At 34.9% G+C, this 26,857-nt stretch overlaps 1 protein-coding gene across 1 annotated transcript; it reads left to right on the top strand.

Moving 5' to 3' along the window:
• Positions 1–1,771: 1,771 nt before the first annotated feature.
• LOC131945857 (uncharacterized) lies at positions 1,772–8,330 on the top strand. The gene is made up of 5 exons (XM_059306506.1): positions 1,772–1,784; positions 2,141–2,181; positions 5,642–5,789; positions 6,948–7,009; positions 8,145–8,330. Exons 1-5 carry the CDS (start codon positions 1,772–1,774, stop codon positions 8,328–8,330), a joined length of 450 nt encoding a protein of 149 aa, XP_059162489.1.
• Positions 8,331–26,857: the final 18,527 nt, after the last annotated feature.

The following is a 26,857-nucleotide window of genomic DNA, read 5'->3' as shown; positions in this document are numbered from 1 at the left end:
AACATAATTTTCAATAATATTTATCGAACGCGGTGTCTAATGATTATGGTTGATATAATTAGCTCTTTTAATACTTAATTGTGTTCGTTTTATTTCTTCTGAGATATGTCATTTTAATATATATATATATATATATATATCTATATCTATATATATATATATATATATATATATATATATATATATATATATAATATGTGTGTGTGTGTGTGTGTGTGTTTGTGTGTTAATCATGTTTCAGTGTTATTACTCATTTTGTTTCAATTACAGATATATATCTATATCACCTTATCAGTTGTATCAAGATGAAGTTTGCAAAAATAAACATTGCAGCCATACTGTTTATGTGCATATCATACGCACAGGGTGAGTCTATTACGATCACACACAGTTAGAAAAATAGTTAAAATAGTAAATAAAACTAAAATCAACGTAACCAATTCAACGTTGTAGTCTCGCGGTATTAAAATTTTCTCTGTATAGATTGAAGTATTGTAATCGTGAAAAAAATCGAAATCGTGATTTTCACAAATCTCGACTATGGACAGAGTACAGAAAAAGTATTGTAATCGTAAAAAAAAATCGAGATTTTTTACATCTCCCTGAGTCGGAAAAACTTAATTTTGCAATCTTGTCCGTATGGCTGTGTGTGTGTGTATGTATGTGTGTCTGTAAACACGATAACTTGAGTACCATTATAGCTAGGTTGATGAAATTTCATATATAAGTATTATATAAAAATCGTAGACCCGTTTCAACTTTTGAGCGATTTCCGATCACCGGAAGTGGAAATTTTTCTTTTGTAAATTTTTCAAAAGCCTATAAATTGAGTAGGCCTACTATTTCAGATAGATAAATTAAATTTCACATAAATAAAAGATATATGAAAAAACACATGTAAATTTATAAAGTACTAATAATATCCCGCACTGTTATGCACATTTTGTTTGGCGTTCACTTGGTGTGTAATTTTTTTTTCTAAAATATTCTATTCTATTATAAAACGTTTAAATTATTAAAATGGATTTAAAATATTGTCTATATCCTGAGTTGCCATCCCCTTAGTGTTATATAAGAATATTCGAGAAAGTTTAGGGGATATCACTCCTGTTTTTAATATCATTATAAATTAGTAATTTTTTTGTTTGTTGTGATTTGTGAATATAATAAGCGCTTATTTATTTATTTTTATGAGAGAATAATTTTTCTTAAAGGTTTGCATTCGCAAAAAGAGCGCGGTTTATAAATATTGTAATTAATGTTTTTTTCCAGAAGCAGCCACATTAACAATATATTAAAACTAGTTTTTTTTTTAAACAAAATATTACATATTTAGATTTTAGAAATATTAATGATACAATGTTCTTAAAACTCTATTTTCGGGAAGAAACGTGTAGCATGATTTCCCTATCACGAAATGATTTATTGTTTTGAAAAGTTGATGCTGTGTGTCGTATACGGTTCTTTCGGGCTATACACCATTTAGACTGTTGGTACTTCCGAAAAGCTAAAATAAAATTTATAGTCAAGTGATCAAACTATCGTTAGAGAAGTCGCTTGTATGAAGTAGAATAAATCCATAGTATCGAGACATATTATACAGACATGAATACTACTTTGTTTTAGCCAAGTGTCGCTGCCAGCAAATTACAACGGTGGTCAATGGACAAAATGTGTGTTCGTGCAACCCAGGCTATATCGTCAACCCATCTAATCCTGCTAAATGTCTAGGTAAGAATATCGATATTGTAAAATCGATACCTTAATCAACATGGTTTTCCCAGGTAAAGAGAAGCGTAAAATTTTATGGTACGACCGAGGATACACGCTTTAGGGATCACACATATTTTAAGTAGACCCTTTAAGCAGATCTGGATTATTGTGAAAATGAGCTTATGTTATAAGCAAATATATTTCACAGGTATTTATCTATAGTGTGTTACTCTATCATTGCGATAGTTCTTTTTGCAGCCTTACCAAAATACAAGTTTTTAGATTTTTAAAAGATTGTTTATGTTTTGCGTATTGTACTAGTCGAAAATTGTGATTGACCAGCTGGGCATAAGGTACTACGTAAACAAGTGTAGAGCACACATTATTTGATATACATACCTGCTTTCTATTGTTCAATTTTGTTCAGACATTGACGAATGCAAAGATGAGCCATATCTATGTGAACAGGTTTGTACCAACACCATTGGAAGCTACACCTGTTCATGTAATGCTGGATATGTCATAAGTAGCACTGACCATACACAGTGTGATGGTAAATCTCAGAATTTAACACATTTATATATCTTTATAAATGTTATTAAAAATTAGAAATTGTATACTATTTAAAATGCATGGTTAACTCGGCTCAATGATACATTTCGCCTGCTAACATAAGTTCTAGACATCGATGAATGCAGCGCTCAGCCAAGCCCATGTCAACAGAATTGCACCAACACAGACGGAAGCTTCACTTGTTCATGTAGACCTGGATTTGAAGTAAATAGCATAGACCCAACAAAATGTGATGGTAGGTTATCCAATAAACACCACTCAACATTTCTTGCTTTTAAGTTCGGCCAAAATTATCAAGCTCGTATACAAAGAGATAAATGATAAAGTAAACTGTTTACTGCCTTTTACGTAGACTTTCTGAGATGGGAGGGGTGTGGGGTGGTGGGCGAAGACCCCCGAAGAGATGCCTGGAAAATACTATGAATAAAAACACATCTTAGTAGCGTAGAATTAGATTATTTTATGTAACTTATAAATATTCTGCGTAAAGTGTATTTTTTTTTAATTTGTATAAGGAAATGCTTTTAACAGTAAATATTTCATTAGTCGCTGTAAGTGAATATGGGCATACGCTGTTCCTTCGTTGTATGTATTTATAGTTATATTACACACTGAATTTGTATGACAATTTTTTTTTCCCAAATAATACTCTTTTAAAATAATTTGATTACAAATTACGTTGTAATTTTTTTAAGCACTCTGTGTTCCGTTATCAAGTGGAATAATAGAAACCCGAAACGCCACATCAGCCCTGGTAATGTATTTAAAGTGTATACCTATATCCATGCTCCCGAACTAACTAACATCAATATTTACATCATAATACATATCAATAGTTATATGAATATATAACTATGTTTTAAACTAGACGACCTAGTTTCCCATTCGGAAAAGGTCCGTTGACAGCATTGTACAACATTAACCAATATCCCATTATGCCCGTCCCAAATCAGATAGTCTTCTTACCCCAAATTGATCCCTGTTCTTAAACCTAAGTTCCCAGTTTTTTTTTCGAACATTCATTTATGACTTCCTTTCGAAAGTAAAGCGCGGTTTTGGATGGGGGGAGGCATAATAAAGTCGAGTACGCTTGCGGTAATGGAGGTCGGTGTAGGTTGTCTTAGAGGTAACTTTCACTCATCAAATAAAACATTCGCATAATACAATCAAACGGAAAAAAGCATATTACTTATAGTAGTTTTACTATCCTGTCAGTCATTCTGGAAAGCTCTAGAGAAAACAAAAGCAAAATAAATTATCATCACAACTGAAAACGAAAATTCCCACGAACGTGACGGCTTATGAAACATAAAGGAAATTTTCAAAATGAAAGGAAATAATATGTTAAGTTCTAAAGCCAGAAAAGTACACGGAATAAAATGACGTAATTGATTCTAGAATAAACACAGGAATAAAAAGCCAATGCCGAAAGAAATGCACAATAGTTATGACGTCATTTATTCTTTATGATACAGACACTTACATGACTGCCTATTTTTTGTCAAATGTTAAAAGTGTTATGTATGTAGAGTTTCTCCATGATAACGTCTACTGCCACCAACCACCCTAGGACGAAATACAATGTATATAAAAAATGTAGATTTTTACAATTGTCAGCCGTCGACCCTAGCCCGGAGATTCTAGTCCGCCTCCACCCCCCAGAAAATTTTTTCCAAGTGCCTTCACGCCCCATCTGGAGAATAAAAGTCGGAAAGAAACACTATCTGCATAATTGAGGTTCAACTGCCAAAGTAGGAAACGTGTCTAAATAATAGCAGTAGTGTCTATACATGCAACCAGTGTTTCTTTTAGACATCGCCCCCCCCCCTCGGGGATCCCCTAGACATTTTCGATGGTGGTGGATTGGAATTTATTTTCAGGCGGAGGGGGCGGAAACTGGTATGATAATTTCTACTATATATAGTCTATTCCGTGATTTGGGCGGTAGATGCTCTTCGTGGAGGTTCGGCTCCTCCCCCTTCCCGAAAAGTTGCCTGAAAGTAAACTCCGAATGCGAGTTTATCGTTTGAGCTTATGTGCAAGGTTAAGTGGTATGACTACGGCTATCAATAACTACATGCACATTAAGGTGAAACCCGCTGAAAATGCCAATTATGGATAAAAGATGGGAGGGGGGAGGGTCCCTTGAAATTTTCGGGGGGGGGGGGGGGAGGGTAGTCTCAGTTTTCCAGAGAACTCTGGTAAAAATATATTATTTATATAAATTATATTTCTTTATAGGGGTGATAGACGTTATTTGGGGGGCTCCGCCTCCTAAACCTCATAAAAGTTGCTTTAAAGCCACATTCACTTCCACATCCACATCCACATCCACATCCACATCCACATCCACATCCACATCCACTTCTACTTCCACATCCACATCCACATCCACATCCACATCCACATCCACATCCACATCCACATCCACATCCACATCCACATCCACATCCACATCCACATCCACATCCACATCCACATCCACATCCACATCCACATCCACATCCACATCCACATCCACATCCACATCCACATCCACATCCACATCCACATCCACAGCCACAGCCACATCCACATCCACATCCACATCCACATCCACATCCACATCCACATCCACAGCCACAGCCATAGCCATAGCCATAGCCATAGCCACAGCCACAGCCACAGCCACAGCCACAGCCACAGCCATAGCCATAGCCATAGCCATAGCCACAGCCACAGCCACAGCCATAGCCATAGCCATAGCCATAGCCATAGCCATAGCCATAGCCATAGCCATAGCCATAGCCATAGCCATAGCCATAGCCATAGCCATAGCCATAGCCATAGCCATAGCCATAGCCATAGCCATAGCCATAGCCATAGCCATAGCCATAGCCATAGCCATAGCCATAGCCATAGCCATAGCCATAGCCATAGCCATAGCCATAGCCATAGCCATAGCCATAGCCATAGCCCCATAGCCCCATAGCCCCATAGCCCCATAGCCCCATATCCCCATATCCCCATATCCCCATATCCCCATATCCCCATATCCCCATATCCCCATATCACCATATCCCCATATCCCCATATCCCCATATCCCCATATCTCCATATCCACATATCCCCATATCCCCATATCCCCATATCCCCATATCCCCACTTCCCCACATCCCCACTTCCCCACATCCACATCCACATCCACATCCCCACATCCACATCCCCACATCCACATCCCCACATCCACATCCCCACATCCACATCCCCACATCCACATCCCCACATCCACATCCCCACATCCACATCCCCACATCCACATCCCCACATCCACATCTATATCTGTATCTTTATCTTCATCAAATTTTTTTCACAGGAATGCTATTCAGCTTGTAGGGCAGAACATTGCTACTCTTTCAAGTTTGCCGATGGTCTGTGTACAATCAAGCTCTATGTTGGCGATGTTGTTGATGTTACTCAAAATATAGTTGCTGGATCAATTATCTCATGCTACAATGATAACTGTAAGTGTTTCGTTGTGTGAATTAGTTTTGCTAAGCGTAATATAAAATCCTTAACTGGCCTTTCATAATATGACCCGAATTGACCGAACTTATCCTAAAGAAATAATACCCGTACTCATACTAGTAACTCTACCCGTACCCTTGTTAGTATCGGAACCCGCAACCGTAACCGCACAGTGATGTGAAAATTTTTAGTCTACATTACATTAAATTTTGTAACAACATAAACATTTTAGGACATTTATGAAAAAAAAAACAATGCCTCATATGAATGCTTTTGTAACTTATAACGTTTAATTTAGCTTAGACATTAACGTCGATTTCAATTGGAAACAACGATAGTTGTCTACACGGTGCTGAGCTCTGTAAAATGATATAGAAAAACCACAACCACTTTTACGGGTTTACATTATAAATCACCGTGAAAAGCATTGCATGGAAACTCATTGAGGCCTAGACTACAATAGACTTGAAAAGCTGGTTTCAAATAGTTCCAAATTTTTGTTGCAAGAAAGCATATTTTTCAATCAAAATTGAATATTGTATAACATGTGTATAATAAGTACAAAATTACTTACGGTTTTATTTAAGCTAGAAACAGTCAAGGAAGTAATTGCTAGTAATATAATACTAATTTAGCAAACACTTTTATTTTTTAATTTGGATTAGTAGAATCTGGTTGTTGTGGTGATTGGTGATGTTATATTATTTATTATAAATACAATACTACTCTAAACACCGGAGAACACTATTGTGTATTTTTATCATGGAAAACAATTGTTCTGACTTTTATTGTTTTACTCTCCCTGGCCATTCCGGTTGACTTCAAGGAGAGGTTGAAAGGAGCTTATGATATTTGAACAGATAAAATAATTCTAAACGGCTTTTCAACGGCTTATATCCGATTCAAAAATATAAAAATGAGTGTAATCGATGGTTACCAAACGGTTTTAATTTTTACAAATGTAACAATAAATGCAAGTATGAGTATTCTGGCTGATTGTTTTTAAAGACAATCGGAGAGTGTAGCCTGCATTGTAAATATTTAAATGGCTTATTAGATAAACTATATCTTTTGTCTGATCGTTTTGCTTGTGTATCATATTAAATCATTTTGTTGTTTATGCTTTTAAAAGTGTAACTTTTTTCTCTATGTAGCACAGTGCACTTTAAAAAGCGATGTTGATAATAATGTACCGGTCACCGAACAGGGTCACGAGGTAAAGTTATGTATTTTTGGACATACATATTTTCACATAAATCTAGATGTTTAAGAACGTCATTTAAAAAAATTGTAACAGAAAACTGTTACAGAAAAATGTTACAACATTCATTATTTTGAATTTAGATCTGAAATAATTGATTTTATATCTATTTTGAGATTTTTTACTTATTTACAACCAATATCCACTTATTTTTGGACTTATTTAGCTTCGCTTGCCTTATGGGTTTCAGTTTAAAACGTATTTGGTAATGTTTGTACACCCTTTATTTCGCTTGTTCGTGTTTTTTTTTTAAATTTTGTTTGGTTCAGCTTGACTTTCAATTCATTGATGGTGTCTTCTTCGTTCTTAATTATACTGCACGGGATATCCTTCTACATAATGACTCTGACTTCATCCAACTTTTCATTCTGGATTTGGCACCATAGCCTGTGCCCATCCAAGAACAAACTACTTGGTCCTTAAGCAACCATGAGCTTTACCGACAGGACCACGCCAACCCCTATAATAGTGTCTGACAAGAGAATGTATTGAACTGTTCTTTGACAGCTTTTGGTGAAGATCTGTACATTCTCCGTGGTAGTTTAAGATAAACACCTCTCTGTTCCCTACAGCAAATCAGGCTTTATCTTTGATTGGTTTTCAAATGCAGGCATGATGCGGTCCATATATTTTTATTTTGAGGAAGGCAAACTTAGCTTAAACTATCCTTGCTATGTATGGAATGGTAAGGAGGGGCCTAGTGGTAGAGATCTTCACTGCTAACCTGTAAGTTTCAAGTTCAAATACGTTCGGGGGTCGGTCAGTAACCGGAAGTAACATTCTCTCAAACATTCGCACACAAAATAATTAAAATAAAACAAATAAATCATTCACCCGCTCTCTCTCTCTCTCTCAAACACACACATATGTTTATACTTATATATGTGTGTGTTTGTGTGTGTGTTTAAGAAAGCTCTACATATTGAGCTTTTTTCTTACAAACCTTCAAAACAAAAGAGTTTCTCCTTCTTTATTTACCCATGTACGTATTGTCTTGAGTTATCTCTTCTCTAGTTGGGAATGATAATCTTAGCCTTACTATGAATTTAACTCTTCATCTTATGAGGATGTTTTTGCACTTCTCTTACAGGCTTGTTTTACCTTTTGCCTTGAAGATCCCGATTGTATCGGCTATCACTACTTCCCCAACATTTTATGTGTTCATACTTATACGGCTGGAGACACTGTTGACATAAACAACTTTCCGGTGGACACATTTGTCTATCTTGATTGTGATGAATGTGAGTGTTATTGGTTCATATTTTACCTGTTATAATGATAACTTATTTTGTTTTTTATTTAATAAAAATAATGCATTACTAACACTATTGATCAAATGATAATCATTAATCCCAAATGTAACCAGTGTTTCTTCCAGACTTTTTTTCTCTGGGGGGCACTTGAAAATTTTGGGGGGGGGGGGGGAGGGGGGGCGGTAGACTTTCTTCGGGGGGCGGACACTGTTAAAAGTAGCCTATATATTTTCTATATAAATTATACAAATGTCATTTCGTTCGGGTATGGGGGGGGGGCGGTAGAATAGATGCCTGGAAGAAACTCTGAAAGTAACGTCTTTAAAAATTGTAAGCTCCCGTTTTATAGGTTTCGAGAAAAATGTACTGATCTAAAATGAAAATTGTGTTTTACCACAGAAAACAGTTGGGGGAAGGCACGTCTACAAAGAAGGAAAGAATGTAGGCCTACTGCCCGACACACGAGATTCGTCCAACAAACTGCTTAGACGACTTGTCTATATATTAAACAATTGAATAAAGCCTTGCGTCCTCTTTTAATTTTTTTTAAGTCAGTGAGACACTAGAGAATGTGAAATCGTGTAAGAAATATGCAGGCGTGTGTTCTTAAAGAATAATGTTTAATGTAAAATGCAAAAATTACATAATACACAATATGTATGGTTAAGTAGACTTGTCGGTCTTTGTTTCCCGTCTTGTATGTGTGTGATAATGTGGGAAGAATATTTGGCTCTCGATTGAATAACATTTTGTTAAGTAAGACATGCATATATACGAAATGTTTCTTTAAAGACATTTTTTTTCAAAATATGTACATACTATATAGAAATATATGCTCGCCATGATGAATACACATAAATCAAAATGATTTGATAATTATATAAAAGAAATCCAATGATAAAATCTTTAAATAGTCATACATTATATTGGATTGCAAAAGTGCAAATGTTAAAACTTACGAATTTAAGAATGGCTCTGTCTAAATTATATTAGCACGATGTTGATTAACTTATGTGACCCTCCATAGCAACACAGAGTCATTAGACACAGCTTGGGTGAATGATAGATGGGTTGTCATAGGGTCAATAGTGCGGGTTGTCAAATAGGTATAAAAGTTTGTTTTAACAGAAGTTCCTTGTTCCATGATAGTGGATGTTAGTATTGTACTTATTGTTGTGTATATATTAAGGTGATTCGTAGTGGGTCGTCAGGCCATAGGTAGTTAAGATGTGGACGATGTTGTAACAGCAACAATTGCTTTAAAATAAACTAACATCATCAGTTGTATTCGCACTTCTGTATGAAAGAAAATTAAATGAACATTATTTTAACATTGTATCAGTCTATGTTCAAACATTTAGAAAACATAGCGATTGACACCACGAGTTGACGAGATTCCTTCCATAATGTTGTTGACATGGAATAAAAACGTGCTTTTTAGATTTAGACCGTAAAAAAATAAAAATAAAAAATTAAGCCTAAAATTAATTTTATAAAAGTTGCAAATCCAGAGAACTTGAAAATAATTTGTTGAGTTTAAGGCTACATTTCTATTTATTTCCATCAAGCCTAAGTTATAACCGGATGTTTCACTTTCGTAAGACAAATATTGATTGGCTGTACAGTAACTTAGTGATCGATAACTATTTGTTTACAAAACTTTGCAGATCAAGTTTTTAAATAACAATGCAAATGTAAACCCCATGACCTAGTTTTTCTATTTTTAGCTGACAATGTGAACAATAAAATTTATGGCGGCCTATCGATAGCAGGATGCCATTGTTTATGTCGCCATTACACCTGAAAACCAAATTGTTTTCCTTTTTTTTTAATTTTTATTTAGTTACCGAAAATATTAAAAACATCAAATACATCCAATCTTTAGTAAAGTCCGAAAAAACCAGACAGGCAGGATTTTAAAACCATATTAATTGTAAATACGCCGTGCATGATTTTTAAATTAATTTATGGACCTCTCAAATACCTTTGAGACTTTTCTCGCCGGCGTCCATTAAGATTTCAATCATGGGTTTCATCCTTGTGTGCTATTATACTCCAGTTTTAAAATGATTATATATATATATATATATATATATATATATATATATATATATATATATATATATATATATATATATATATATATATATATATATATATATATATATATATGGTGCACGGACCATTGACCACAGGTGCTTTGACCATATGGGGTTTGACCATAGGTGGTTAGACTAGAGAGTGGCTTTGACCATAGGGGCTTTGACCGTAGGGGCTTTGACCATAATGGCTTTGGCCACAGCGGGGATTTGACCATAGGGGGGCTTTAACCATTGGGGCTTTGACCACAGGGGATTTGACCACAGGTGTTTTCTCAGCAGAGGGTCTTTGATCACAGGTGGTTTGTCCAATGCGGGCGTTTGATAACAAGCGATTTGTCCATATATAGTACGGATTAATTTTAAAAATTGGAATCAAATACACACGATTGGCGATGGTGTAGCACGAACAAATAACATTTTTAAAGGATGGTATAACAGTCTTCAGTCTCTCGTCCAAAGTAGTCACCCAACAATGTGGTGTTTCCTTGAAGGTCTACATTTGGACTGCACACGGCAAAAGACAACTTTCTTGCAAGGTGTCGCAGGAGCAAGCTACCCAGCTGAGAAGCTATACAGATAAATGCAAGTAAAATTAAAAATTACAACATGCTGTTCAGACATAAGCTCAAATAGATGTACTGACATATGTGGGTGCTATAGCACATCTGTCATTTATTTAACCATACAAGTATTACTTCTTTGACTATGCTGTTGACATGATTTTTTATCCTTAATGCATGCTATGTATTGCCAGGTACATCTACACTATTTATTTGTGAAACTTTTTATGTCTCATTATTTGTGTTCCATATTTACTTAAAATAAATCTATGAGTTATTGAATAAAATCGTGTGAATTGTATCATAAATTTAAATAAAAGAACAGTTTCTAATTTTTATTTTTTAATTTCTATATATAATGGTTAACCCCGCCCTCCCCCTGTGAAAGCCCCGCATTTGACAAAGCCCCTATGGTCAAACCCCATATGTTCAAAGCTCCGCTGGGATCAAATCCCCTATGGTCAAACCCCCTGTGGTCACAGCACCCGTGGTCAAAGCACCTAAGATCATATATATATATATATATATATATATATATATATATATATATATATATATATATATATATAAACCTAAATCTAAACCTAAACCTAAAGCCCAGCCTGAGCATGAGCATGAGCTTGGCTATTGGCAATGGTATTCAAAAATATACATCACATAATTTTATAGGAAAATATAGTTTATTACTTTACATACCTCATATATAATATACATCTATAAGTGTCGATCGTTTGATAAACAGTTTACAAAGCTCATATTTACATTATGCATACATGTATTTGTTTGTTAAATTCAATGCAGATGAAGCTGCATGCTAAACATCAATGTATTGTCACTATTCACTAATCCTAATTAGGCTATGCTGTATACGTGCGTAGCTGTTCAAAAGTTAACATAGATAATCTATTTATAGCATGTTTAGGTGTTCCATTTCCAAGCAGGAAGTTAATTGTTGTTGATCAGTGTCTACTGGTATAGGTCTTTGATAAAGATATTTGAAAGACAATGATAACACAACGTGAGGGGGAATGGGGATGTAGTAAATGGGTATTTGGTATAGTTTACATGGGGAATAATTGGAATGGGCGGTTCACATTCTGCTTAACCCGTTTTGTTTTTTATTGAGTCACGCCAGGTTTCCATTAGATCTGGTGGAATGTAAAATATCCCTCTCAGGAAAAGTATAAATTTCAGTTTACATATTGTGTGTTCTGTCTAATAATAGCACAGTCCATTTTTTTGTCGTTTTTAAGTCTTTACGTGTTATTATGCTAATAATACAAAATATTATACTAAATACTAATTTTAAAACAATTTTATTTTCTTGGTGGAATCTGGCTTAGCCGTGTCGTCAACTGGATTGCTGGTGGAATGTAAATTATTTCCAGACTTTAGTTCAAGTCGTAAAACGTCAAAAGATATCAAAATCATGATGAATTTTTTTTATGATTGGAAAACATCATATATATTCCGTATACGTTATAATAGGAATGTGTAAAATGACAGAAACTAAACTAATATTTTTGTGCACCATACTCTGTATGCGAGAAAATAAAAACGGATAGCAAGGAATACATTGTGTATGGTAATTAATATTTGTGGTTCGGATATAGAAATTCTTAGTATATTCAGAGACAAAATCGTTAGTATTTACTTTAGACCTAGTTTGCAAAAAGTATATAGATTAAATAGTGATCATTATGTCCTTAGTAGTGTTTACAGTTGTGTTTCTGGCTAGTTACTGACTTTTGGTTGGTCGCTGGTCACATGTAGATAGTGGTTCTCTCCAGACATGAGTTCAGCTTCCAAAGTTGAGTATGTGTGGACGCTTGGATTAACAACGTCGTCTGGAACATAGTAGGCGTTGGTGCTTACAGTGCTGCTATATTCGGTTGAAGAGTAGGTTTGAGCATTCTGACTACCAACATTATCAGAAGACACAATTCCGCTTGGTCTGTTTCTTAACTGTGTTTCTTGTTGTTTTTTATTTGATTTGCGTCTTACGAGAAATAAAACGACAAGAAGTATCACAATTACAAGTGATAAACATGTCACGACAACGGCTAATGCTATGTTTACTGGTGCTTCAGTTGAGGTAGTCTTGACGGCATTCCCTGTGATGTGTGCTGTAGATGTTACGCTTGATTTAACGTATGTGCCTGAAATGGCTGATCGTGTTGTAATATTGAAGTCACTTTTGTGGACACACTGCACATTGGAAGAGCTGCAGACGAGGTCAACATTGTAGGAATTAAATTCTAGTCTCACAGATTGTGTGGACAGCCATTTGACTTGCGTGGGTTGAAAGCTACAGTTACTGGATGTGAAATTTAAATGTCCGCAGTTATCACAAGACGGCTGTCCGCGACTGCAGTTCAAATATATTGTACCCAGCAATCGATTTAGGTCGTCAATTCTACAAATAAAAACCTCATTAGAGGAGGTTTGGCCGCTTTGTTCAACATCGCCTGTCTCGTAATTGTAATTTGATCCTTGAAGGTAGGTCAAGGGAATTCTGCATTGATAGGAGATGCTACAAAGACACTCGAAAAATCTGGAAAAAAAAACAACAACAAATGGCCAAATGTCAATTTGTTTTCGCATTAACACGGTTTTAAATTAATAGCGTACTTTTACTATTATACGTAAAAGAGATAGTAAAATCCTCAAGTCAGCAGTTGTTAATAGATAAGATTATTGTTATAATAAACTTTATTTCGATCAACAAAATGGAGTTTTACTTGTTTTATTTTACCCATACTCGACCAGTTGATGTGTGCACCTCATATGTGAAACAACTCTTTTTTTTTAATTTCTTAGTGAAATAAAAGGCGAAAATATTTGGAAAAAATCCCTTTCGATGATATATTGAAATACATATCATGAAAGCGCATAATTATATTGCCACCCTACAAACCTCATACCTACTCGAATACGGTGTAATGGCAGTGGCCTAACCAGACTAACTACAGTAGAGACTGTCATCCAATCAGGTCAAGAGGGTACAGCTTCCTTTAAGAATGTAAGAGAAGCGGCAGAGTTTTCTTTCTCAACTCGTTCCTACTGGTATACATCTTGTGTGAATCATAATTCATTTTATTATTTTACAGAAATACTTACAAATGTGAAAAAAAATCTTACGATTTCAAAAGCTCTGTTGTGAATTCTATGTAAGCAAAATGAGAATTTAAGGCTGTGACATTCATTGAGAGTACTCCAGTTTTCGGAATGGTTGATGTTATAGCGTACGTTGCTGATGCGGATCTTGCAGTCGTTTTTGTAGATTTTAGTAAGCTATTTGTTGATGTAGTTATTCTTTTGGTGGTGATTATTGAGCTCATGGTGGATGGCGTAATAGATTGCACAATAGTTAAGTGAGAAATAAAGCTCATCACGTAACACAACTGGATATAATTAATGGGTCCCATCTTGCAAATTCTAATTTAAATCAGATACAAAAAGGAAAAAAAATTAAAATATGATTCTTTACAGTGCATTGATTATTTAAGTACGTTGTTGATGAATGAAATCGAAACATTTAAAGTTAAGAATGTTATTAAAAGTAAAATAGACAATTTAATAAAAATCTGCGACAGTGTACCGTTTAGCAATATACACATAATAGAACAAACTAAGCATAACTGGTATAATCACATATTATTTTCAATTTACATACCTGGTATAAAGATCTTCCTTAAACAAAATTTCTTATAAATAACAATCATACTCTATCAATTGTTACACTTTGATATAATTTCACTACTTTTTCTCGGTTCATCCTTGTTTTGAAGTTTTAAATCGCAATACTAGAATGAACTGTTGCATAATTTCGTTTTCCCAGCAGGAAGTTAATTGTAGCTAGTCGGGGCCTGCTGTTGGAGGTCTTAGGTAAACATGTGCAAGGGATTCAAAACACGCAAGAAAGGTGTGTTGAAAGTAAGGGGAGGAGGAGATTAACACATACTGTATAATAGTGGGGAGATCAGGCCAAAGCCATCTGTTTCTATTAACTCGGCGCAAAATCCTCACCCGTAAGCTGGATCCGAATTTCTACTCTACAATTGAGGCTAATTCTAAACCAATCCTTAAACCTAAATCTTACCCTAATCATAAACTTAATCATAAGCCTCAGCATAAGCATTCAAATCAACCTAAAACTAAACCCAAATCCAACCCCTACCCTTGATGTCTAAGTCTAACCAAAGCCTCCGCCCTATCCCTATCCCTATCCCTATCCCTATCCCTATCCCTATCCCTATCCCTATCCCTATCCCTATCCCTATCCCTATCCCTATCCCTATCCCTAGCCCTAGCCCTAGCCCTAGCCCTAGCCCTAGCCCTAGCCCTAGCCCTAGCCCTAGCCCTAGCCCTAGCCCTAGCCCTAGCCCTAGCCCTAGCCCTAGCCCTAGCCCTAGCCCTAGCCCTAGCCCTAGCCCTAGCCCTAGCCCTAGCCCTAGCCCTAGCCCTAGCCCTAGCCCTAGCCCTAGCCCTAGCCCTAGCCCTAGCCCTAGCCCTAGCCCTAGCCCTAGCCCTAGCTTTTTGTGATTTTGCGATGAAGAGTGCGATGTGCTATATTCAGTTTAGACTTGCAACAACAGAAAAAGTATCAGCAAACTGTAAAATGTCAATCTACTGTATATATATATATATATATATATATATATATATATATATATATATATATATATATATATATATATATATATGTATATATATATATATATATATATATATATATATATATATATATATATATATATATATATATATATATATATATATATATATATGTATATATATATATATATATATATATATATATATATGTATATATATATATATATATATATATATATATATATATATATATATATATATATAACTACTAATAACAAATGTAAAGGAATATAGGAATACAATTACACTCAAGCTTTGTAAACAAATATAATTATACATCAATATACATAGATCAAACGAATTTGATATTATTAAATTCGGTAAAAGACCATCTTTTAGCATGTAAAGTGTTTTTTTTTCACAGAGATTATGTTCACATAAGAAATGAGAAAGTAAATACAAGTAGAGTGAAACATATTTTAGAAATAAGTGTTTAAATGTTCATGTAATAGATTTACAGTAAACTACAATACCAAACTATGCGTACCCCTTATTTTTAAGTGATAGATGTAATATTGACGTAAGACACAATCGATCCGGATAACTTCTCAGCTGTGACCGCCGACTTTGTCTTAGATACTATGGCATTACTGTAGACACTGTCAATCAGCTGACCAACGTTCTGGTACCTGTAGTTGTCAAATCTGCTCTGGGTGGACTCCTGTTCTCTGTGAGGCTCGGGCATGATTTCTATGTAGTGGTGAGCGTCTAGAGGCGCTCGCGTTCTGACGTTGATGTAGGTGTTTTCGTCAGAACTCGGCACCACAATGCTATCTCAATCAGCAATTTTCTTTATTATACTAATATTCACTTATTATTTAATTAACGTTAACAATACATATAACCGTCAGTGATTAAACTAAAAATTAAGTTTATATATATAAGTTTATATATATATATATATATATATATATATATATATATATATATATATATATATATATATATATATATATATATATATATAAACCTAAATCTAAACCTAAACCTAAAGCCCAGCCTGAGAATGAGCATTAGCTTGGCTATGGGCAATGGCATTCAAAAATAAACACCACATAATTTTATAGGAAAATACAGTTTATTACTTTACATACCTCATATATAATATACATCTATAAGTCTCAATTGTTTAAAAAACAGTTTACAAAGCTCATATATACACTATGCATAATGTATTTGTTAAATTCAATGCATGCGAAGTTGCATGCTAAGCATCAATGTAATGTTACTATTTAAAAAAAAATTATAATATAAATCCTATTTAGGCTATGCTGTATACGTGCGTAATTGTTCAAAAGTTAACATAAATAATCTATTTATAGCATGTATAGGTGTTCCTTTTCTAAGCAGGAAGTTAATTGTTGTTGATCAGTGTCTACAGGTATAGGTCTTTGATAAAGATATTTTAAGAGAATGATAACACAACGTGAGGGGGAATGGGGATGTAGTAAATGGGTATTAGGTTTAGTTTACATGGGGAATAATTGGATTTGGCAGTTCACATTTTGCTTAAACCGCTTTATTTATTGTGTCACGTCAGGTGTCCATTAGGTCTGGTGGATTGTAAAATATCCGTGTCAGGAAAAGTATAAATTTCAGTTTAAATATTGTGTGTTCTGCCTCACAAGAGCAGAGACCATTTCTTTGTCCTTTTTAAGTCATTTCATTATGCTAATTTTAACAATATATTATGCTACATACTAATTTTAAAACAATTTTATTTACTGAGTGGAATCTGTCTTAGCTGTGTCGTCAACTGGATACTTGGTGAAATGTAAATTATTTTCAGACTTTAGTTCAAGTCGTAAAACGTCAAAAATGTCAAAATAACGAGCTAGAATTTTTTCATGATTACAAACCATCATATATTGTCCGTATACGATATAGTAGGGATGTGTAAAGCAGAAAAAAATCAAGTAAATCATATTTGTTGTTTTATTTTACTCGATTTCTCTATAACTAGAAAATAAAAATGGATAGCAGGGAATGCATTATGTAAGGTAATTAATATTTGTAGTTTGATAAAGAAATTCTTATTATATTCAAAAACAAAATTAACCGCATTTACTTTAGTCCTAGTATTGCATAAAGTATATGAATTAAATATTGATCATTCTCCGGCAAGTTTATTCCATAAATCATGTTGTCCTTACTAGTGTTTAGTTGTGTTTCTTGCTAGTTACTGACTTTTGGTTGGTCGCTGGTAACATGCAGATAGTGGTTATCTTCAGACATGAGTTCAACATCTAAAGCTGAGTATACATGGACGCTTGGATTAACACTGTATTCTGTTGTAGAGTAGGTATGATCATTCTGAATACCAACATTATCTGAAGACACAATTCCGCTTAGACTTTTTTGTAATTCTGATTCTTGTTGTTGTCGATTTGATTTGCGTCTCACGAAAAATAAAACGATTAGAAGTATCACAATCACAAGCGATAAACATGCCACGACAACAGCTAATGCTATGTTTACTGGCGCTTCAGTGGTGGTAGTCTTGATGGCATTCCCTGTTGCTTTTGTTGTAGAATTTACGCTTAGATAAAAGGCGGTGCCAGAATTGGCAGAAGGTGTTGTGATAGTGGAGGCACCCCTCGGGACACACTTCACATTGAAAGAGTCACAGACAATATCAACAACACTAGAATTGTATTCTATTGTCACTGATTGTGTAGACACCCATTTGAGTTGCGTTGGACGACCGCCACACTGATTGGATGTAAAATGAAATTGTCCGCAAGCGTCACAAGATGGATTTGCACGAGTACAGATCAATCCTGATGTAAAATATCCCATAGACATGTCGTCAATCCCACAAATAAATGCTTCGTTAGAGAAGCTTGGGCCGCTTGCTACAACGTCGCCTGGGTCGTAAAAATAATCAGTTTCTGCACGGTAATTCAAGGGAATTCTGCACCAGTCGGATATGCCACAAAGACAGGCGATAAACCTAAAACAAATAACGGGAAAACTGAAATCTGTGACACATAAAGCGCTAGAAATTGTACATAAAATTAATAGATTAGATATCGATTAAGAAATCAATTTAAAATTAGTAGCAATTAATAATTTCTCAAATGGATGATTCGTTATTTTAGCAACTAACTCGCCGTCCCGGCCAGACTCTGCACTGGCTTTTTTGAAAATCTTATCTTTAAAGGGCGTGATTTGTGTGCATATTAAACATAATAGACACGGCGTTTTCGTGGTTTTGTAAATATATTTAATTTCCAATTACTGTCTGTATGTTAATATCGACATTTTAGAAAATATAAAAGCCTAAGCAAAATTGAATCTCAACTGGAACAACATCCAACCACAACAATAAACGTAGAAATAAACTCTCTGCTCGTATTTCTACCTCTAAAAAACAGCAATATAAACAAAATCGTAAGCATACATAGAAACAGAAAAAATACACATAACACTTAACCCTCTCCACAAACATAAACATAAATCTCACCCCTCCCCGCACTTCTACGCCAAAAAGACCACTTAAACAAAAATAGGGGACAGGGTGGCCTCTTGGTAGATAGCTAAAGTGCTAATCTGAGAGTCACGAGTTCAATTCCGGGTTACCATCAGTGGAACGTCCCTGAGTCTACCCAGCTCCGATGGGTACCCAACTTACGTTTGAGAAACATTGGCGGCTGGGCTTAGAACTGACCACACTATCCCTTCACACGGCAAGGTCTCTGAAGCAGATGCTGTACTTCAGCCTTCCCATGTGTCTCTGCACGAACGGGAAATGATAATGTTATATATTTAATATTGGTCTTTATTAATAGTAACGAATGTGAAATCTACACTGATAGTTGTTAACGGCATATTCTATAAAAAAAACCTGAATTAAAGTGATGATAAGAAGTTAATAATTTTTAATTTAAAACACCATCTGATTTTTTAAAGCGACAGTTCAATTTAAAATCCAGTTGTTCATTTTTATTTGAATATAATCTCTATAATTAAACGGTGTTTTAACTAATAAGTGCTGTAATCATTAGATCTTATTTAGTCGATCAATATAAATATCCATTATTGAAACATTATGATCTCATTTTCAATAGACCTACTATAAATATATTTTACGAAATTGTATTATTTTCATACATAGAATAAATTAAGTATAATTAAGAACAAATATTTACCCACTTTTAATACTTGCTTTCCATCACGATAACACAAAAATCATAATTATTTTATAATAATATCAAAGAAATTTAATTTAATGAAAAATAAAAGCTTTAAATAGTCATACATTATTTTGGATTACTAAGGTGAAAATGTTAAAACTTACGAATTTAAGAGTGTCGCTGTTAACACTATGTTAACCGGATGTTGATTAACTTGTGTGATTCCCAATAGCAACACAGAGTCATAAGACACAGCTTGTGTGGATGACTGAAGGGTCGTTAAAGTGTATGTACTGCGGGTTGTCAAATACGGATAAAAGTTTGTTTTAAAAGAAACAGCTTGGGTGGACGACTGATGGGTTGTCATAGTGTATGTACTGCGGGTTGTAAAATACGGATACAAGTTTGTTTTAAAAGACACAGCTTGTGTGGATGACAGATGGGTTGTCATAGTGTCTGTACTGCGGGTTGTCAAATACGTATAAAAGTTTGTTTTAAAAGGCACAGCTTGGGTGGATGACTGATGGGTTGTCATAGTGTCTCTACTGCGGGTTGTCAAAGACGTGTATAAGTTTGTTTTAACAGAAGTTACTGGTTCCATGGTAGTCGATGTTAGTATTGAACTTATTGTTGTGTATATAGTGGTAGGTGTTACATATTGGTTTGTCAGGCCATTGGTAAATAAGAGTGTGGTCGATGTGTGTTGTGTCGTGACAGCAATAATTGCTTTAAAATAAAGTAACGCCACCCAACAGAAGTTGATTGCTTTATAAAGAAACATCATCAGTTGTATTCGCACCTCTGTATGAAAGAAAATGAAAGGAACATTATTTTAGCATTATGTCACTCTATGTTTAAAAGTTTAGAAAACATAACCTTTAAGTTTTCAAGTATGTGTTTCAATCTAGTGGGCTATTATACTCTGGATTTAGCCGTTTATATATATATATATATATATATATATATATATATATATATATATATATATATATACTAGGCATACTGCCTAGCTTCGCTTAGGTTTTTAAAAGGCATTTGAGAATTTGAATACTTAATTATTTAGCGATGGATTGGGTGTGGAGTGCTTTAATAAGTTTAATAAGTTTAATTTAAACAGTAATGCTAACTTTAGAAAAAATGTTTTTGTTAGTCATTTACATGCAGATTCGTAGCGAATTTTTGGAAAGTACGCAATGTATAACTAAAATGGAATTAGAACTACACAGGTTTCATGAACAGTATATCTCATAGTTTATATTACATTGCCTTTTGAAATTAATTAATTAATTTAATTAACATACTTAACTAAATTAACAACTTAATTTTGTACTAAAACAAATGCTATACTTCGTCATTTTCTGTTTCTGTTTAAATTAGTATACAATTATTTGAAAAATAATAATTTTAAAAACGTTACCTCCCTTGAAAACTGAACGTATGACGTATGTCATTGTTTACTTATATTGTTTGCTTATATAAGAAATTACGTTATATGAACTTATTTAACGACTATAATGGCTGTTTCCGACGGGAATAAAGTTTTTTTGTTACCCTCCATGGTCGGTCTACGACGTCACATAATATTAAGGGGATCGTTCGTCAATTTATTTATATATATATATATATATATATATATATCTCATATAAGGAGAATTTCACTCAAGATCATCTTTTAGCCCTCGTCGAGGGCTTTGAGTCTGACCAACAGTTTTTCCATACGGCCTAGTCATCTATAGTAGTGTATGCAAAAACTTAGCATGATGTACAGACATTAAGTAACCTAAAAATTGTGTTAAAATTTCCCTGTTTTTCCCATAAAATACAAAGATTATATAGGGAAATACAACTGGTCAGTTTTGACCGCTTTACGAAGTTTTCCCAGAATTGCCGAGTTTTTTAATGAAACCCCTAGGTGTTCTTCTACCACCTCACAAAATATCAAGGGGGGTCGTCGGAGGAAATTTTTTTTCGTAATAGAGCTCATATAAAGAGAATTTCACTCGCGGTCACTTTTTAGCCCTCGTCGAGGGCTTTGAGTGTAACCGACAGTTTTCCCTAAAGGTCAAGCCATTGACCTAGGAGCATGCAAAAAATTAGCCAGATATACTGAGCTTAAGTACCCTAAAGTCTGCGTTGAAATGACCCTCTGTTTTTCCCATAAAATACAAAGATTATATAGGGAAATACAACTGGTCAGTTTTGACCGCTTTCCGAAGTTTTCCCAGATATGCCGAGTTTTTTGTGACACTCCTAGGTGTTCTTCTACCACCTCACAAAATATCAAGGGGGGTCGTCGGAGGAAAAAAAATTTCGTAATAGAGCTCATATAAAGAGAATTTCACTCGCGGTCACTTTTTAGCCCTCTTCGAGGGCTTTGAGTGTAACCGACAGTTTTCCCTAAAGGTCAAGCCATTGACCTAGGAGCATGCAAAAAATTAGCCAGATATACTGAGATTAAGTACCCTAAAGTCTGCGTTGAAATGACCCTCTGTTTTTCCCATAAAATACAAAGATTATATAGGGAAATACAACTGGTCAGTTTTGACCCCTTTACGAAGTTTTCCCAGATATGCCGAGTTTTTTGTGACACCCTAAGGCGTTCTCCTACCACCTCACAAAATATCAAGGGGGGTCGTCGGAGGAAATTTTTTTTCGTAATAGAGCTCATATAAAGAGAATTTCACTCGCGGTCACTTTTTAGCCCTCGTCGAGGGCTTTGAGTGAGACCGACAGGTCTGCCCTACGGTCAAGCCATTTTCCTATAAACATGCCAAAAATTAGCCAGATGTAAAGAGGGTAAGTGCCCTAAAATCCGTTTTGAAATGACCCTCCGTTTTTCCCATAAAATACAAAGATTATATAGGGAAATACGACTGGTCAGTTTTGACCCATTTCCCGATTTTTCCCGGACATGGCGAGTTTTTTGTGACACCCCAAGGCGTTCTCCTACCACCTCACAAAATATCAAGGGGGGTCGTCGGAGGAAATTTTTTTTCGTAATAGAGCTCATATAAAGAGAATTTCACTCGCGGTCACTTTTTAGCCCTCGTCGAGGGCTTTGAGTCAAACCGACAGGTCTGCCCTACGGTCAAGCCATTTTCCTATAAGCATGCCAAAACTTAGCCAGATGTAAATAGGGTAAGTGCCCTAAAATCCGTTTTGAAATGACCCTCTGTTTTTCCCATAAAATACAAAGATTATATAGGGAAATACGACTGGTCAGTTTTGACCCATTTCCCCATTTTTCCCGGACATGGCGAGTTTTTTGTGACACCCCAAGGTGTTCTCCTACCACCTCACAAAATTTCAAGGGGGGTCGTCGGAGGAAATTTTTTTTCGTAATATAGCCCATATAAGGCGCCGGTCAGTCGAGGTCAGTTTTGACCCCTTCTCCGTAGACTTTTCGGCCAACCGTCACCGGCCTTCGTGTTCTATTGCCCGAAGGCACCATCGTGCCAAATTTGACGCGCCTGCGGCGCCGGGAAGTGCCCTATCGGGCACTTGACCACTTTGCTTTATATATATAGATATATATATATATATATATATATATATATATATATATATATATATATATATATATATATATATATAATATGTCTATGTAAAGCTAAATCTAAAGCTAAAGCTAAACCTAAAGCTAAACTTAAACCTTAACCTTAACCTAGACCAGTGTGGAGGGGTGGGGGTACAGACTGCATCGGGTTACACCATTTAGGTTATCGACACCAAGGCAAAATAGGCAAAATATATATTTTTTAAAATGATTATTCCAGTTAAATAAACGATTAATCATAGTTAATAAATAAACTTTTAAGAGCAAAGTAGTAAAGTCCCAACAAGAACAATGGTAGAGTGGGTGTGACGGGTGTTGAACAAAAGGCCGACATCCTAAAGGCCGACAAGACAAAAGGCTGAAAGGACATAAGGCCGACAGACAAAAGGCCAACATACCTTAAGGACGACTGACCATAAAGCTGACAAAACATAAGGCTGAGAAGTATAAAAAATAAACCGGGAGTGATTTCCCCTAAACTTTCTCGAATATTCTTATATAACTTGAAATATAGACATGATTTTTAATTACTTAAACTTTTAAAAATAGAATAGAATCTCATAGAAAAAAGAATTGCGCACCAAGCGAACGCCAAAACAAAATGTGCATAATAGTGCGCAATATTATTAGTAGGCTACTTTATAAATTTACATGCGTTTTTTTGAGGAATCGAAAATAGCGTAAATTAGTACTTCCGGTCAACGAAATTACTCAAAATTTGATAGAATGCAGATAATTAGATTTTTTACTTACATGTGAAATTTCATTTATCTATCTGAAATAGTACTCAAGTTATAGGCTTTTGAAAAATTCAAAGTAGAAAAAATACCACTTCCGGTTATCGGAAATTGCTCAAAAGTTGATCAGGATCTACGATTTTGATAAAATACTTTTATTTGAAATTTCATCAACCTAGCTGTAACGGTACTCAAGTTATCGTGTTTACACACTGACAGACAGACACACAGACACACAGACATACGGACAATATTGCAAAATTATTGTTTTTCCGTATCAGTGAGGTGTAAAACGTCGAGATTTGTAAAAATCTCGATTTTTTTTTTGCACGATTACATGACTTTCTCTGTACGAGAAAGTAAAAAGACTAATATCGCAAATTATGTGTTACTTCATAGCTCCTATCTTATTAACCATCGAAATAAGGCATGAAATAAGGTGAAACATTCAAGAAAAGAGACTGGGCTAGTTGCTATTCTTATATGGTGTTCCATTGGGTTCAAGCGACTGAAGATTACGGGATTGTCTTAAACACAAAGGATCAACACCTAAATATTGCGACCTGCGGTTACTGCTGATTTTATAGCTCCTTCTATGTCAACGAGCTGAGGCAATCATCAAATAACCTAGTCAAAAGCCGTCGCCCACATGCAATAAGGTTGAACGGCAAGAGACAATGCTAGTTGCGATCCTTATAAGGTGAACAATGGGGTCCATGCGACTTGAGAGGATGGGAGTGTACAAAGGATAACCATAAAAGTCTTGTTACCACCATATTTTGAAAAGAAATGAAAGAAATCAAATGAAGTAGAACGATCACGTGCCTTGACTGGACTACATGTTAAATACCGAAAAACTTTGAATTATATTTTAATTTGTCCATTGCGAATTGCGTGATTAAAAAGTGTATACTATTTTCGATGGATTCATTAATTATGTTGAGATTGTGATACAAGTGTGCCAAAATTGGTAAGTTATCTTTTTTGTTTTTTGTTAAAAAGAAACACTACATTTGATATTAATAAACAAAATACAAGTATGCCTACATGTTGTATAAACACACAATATGTCATATTTAACCCACCTACAACAAAATAAACGTTAAAATATGCCGTTTAAATCGTTGAAGGTGAGTCGGGGTAGGTGGGCCAAGTTGACGCATGACATAAGACAAATAAATGTAACAAAGTTACTACAGTGAGGTCTAGCCACCAAAACTTTATTAAACTGAAATCAATTGGTAGTGATACCTTTTACTACATTAGTAACAGCTTATAGCAGGGGTCGGCAACCTGCGGCTCGCGAGCCGCATGCGGCTCTTTTGATATCAAGATGCGGCTCTCCAGCTCCTTGAACAAATACTAATAATCTTAATAAAAAAATAAAATATTTGAAATAAAAAAAATGTTAGTGGCTCTTTAAAACCAGGGAAATTTTGAAAATTGTAACTTTTGGCTCTTCCGCTTCAAAAGGTTGCCGACCCCTGGCTTATAGCATTACTTGTTAAAAATCTCTAGGGTATTGGTACGAACAGTTACATCATGTGTCGGAGGTGCGAATTGCACCTGGAGGCACCATGTTTAAAACATTCAACGTTTATAGTGCAGATTATCTTTGTGCACTTGGATTTGTACATAATTTTCTTTCATAATGTTTATATTGTTATATTAGTAGGGCACTTGTGTAAACTTACCCCTGTGACTTCCGTATATATCGACAACACATAATTTGTTACATCGTGTGTTTTATTTTATTCTATTCTATGTACATACAAATATTTAAGGGAAGCTTAAATAATAATAAATGTAACAAAGTTACTACAGTGAGGTCGTATATAATTACATATTTTAGATACAATGGAAAGTAAAGTGATTGAATCACAGAAGGGAAAACAAATGCTTGTTAATGGATTTGTTCTAACAAAGAACAGACAAAGAGGAGACCCCTTCTACTGGGAATGTGGCCAATCAAACGTTTAGCTTAACATGAAAAGGCAGATACTCTCTGCAAAGCTCGAGCTAGCTTGATTTTCTGAAATGTTTCCCACACACTAAGAAAGTGTAGTGCATACAACCAAGCACCACAATACAGTGACGTCATCGTCTGTGAAAATTGACACAGCTAATGACTATTGCTGCAATTAGCCAAGAGCTAACAACTCAACATGAACATGGTAACAAGGGTAAATATACCATCCAAGCAGGCATTAACATAGCGAATTAAAAGGATCCAAAATAAAAACCATCCAGTAGATACACATACCACATTCCAGATGACCTGTGGTAGACACAGTCAGTAGCTATTTCTGTTAAAGGAAAGCTCCATGAACAAAGACATACATTAGAAGATGTGGCTATTTCATTCCAGATGACCTAAGGTTGACACTGTCAGGAGCTGTTTCTGTTAAAGGAAAGCTCCATAAACAATAACAAGTTGTTAATATTTTCAGCTGAATCAAACATCCAAAAGCTTGGCGAGGCCATGTATTGGATTATGGATGGTACTTTCAAAACTGCTCCTAATAATGTCCTACAAATCTACTCCATCAAAAGAAAAACACAATTTTATACGCATAAATAGCTATATTAGTTTACATACCTCATATATAATACACATCCATAAATATAATTGTTTGATAAACAGTTTATATACCTCATATAGACATTATGCGTAAAATATAATTATTTAATAAAAGCCGACAATGTTGCATGCTAAACATCTATGTAATGTCACTAATATTTCCACATACAATTTTATAATCTAAATCCGAATCTCGCCGTA

This window comes from Physella acuta, unplaced genomic scaffold (assembly GCF_028476545.2).
Source record: "Physella acuta isolate Inbredline_101_S28 unplaced genomic scaffold, ASM2847654v3 ptg000007l, whole genome shotgun sequence".
NCBI classification, from domain to species: Eukaryota; Metazoa; Mollusca; class Gastropoda; family Physidae; genus Physella; species Physella acuta.
This window is presented reverse-complemented; position numbering and strand designations above follow the sequence as displayed.

Excerpts from the sequence above, each read along its gene's own strand:
- LOC131945857 (XM_059306506.1), top strand. Across the intron at positions 2,182-5,641 it reads AGCCATATCTATGTGAACAG|GAATGCTATTCAGCTTGTAG; the intron begins GTTTGTACCAAC and ends TTTTTTTCACAG. Across the intron at positions 5,790-6,947 it reads CTCATGCTACAATGATAACT|CACAGTGCACTTTAAAAAGC; the intron begins GTAAGTGTTTCG and ends TTCTCTATGTAG.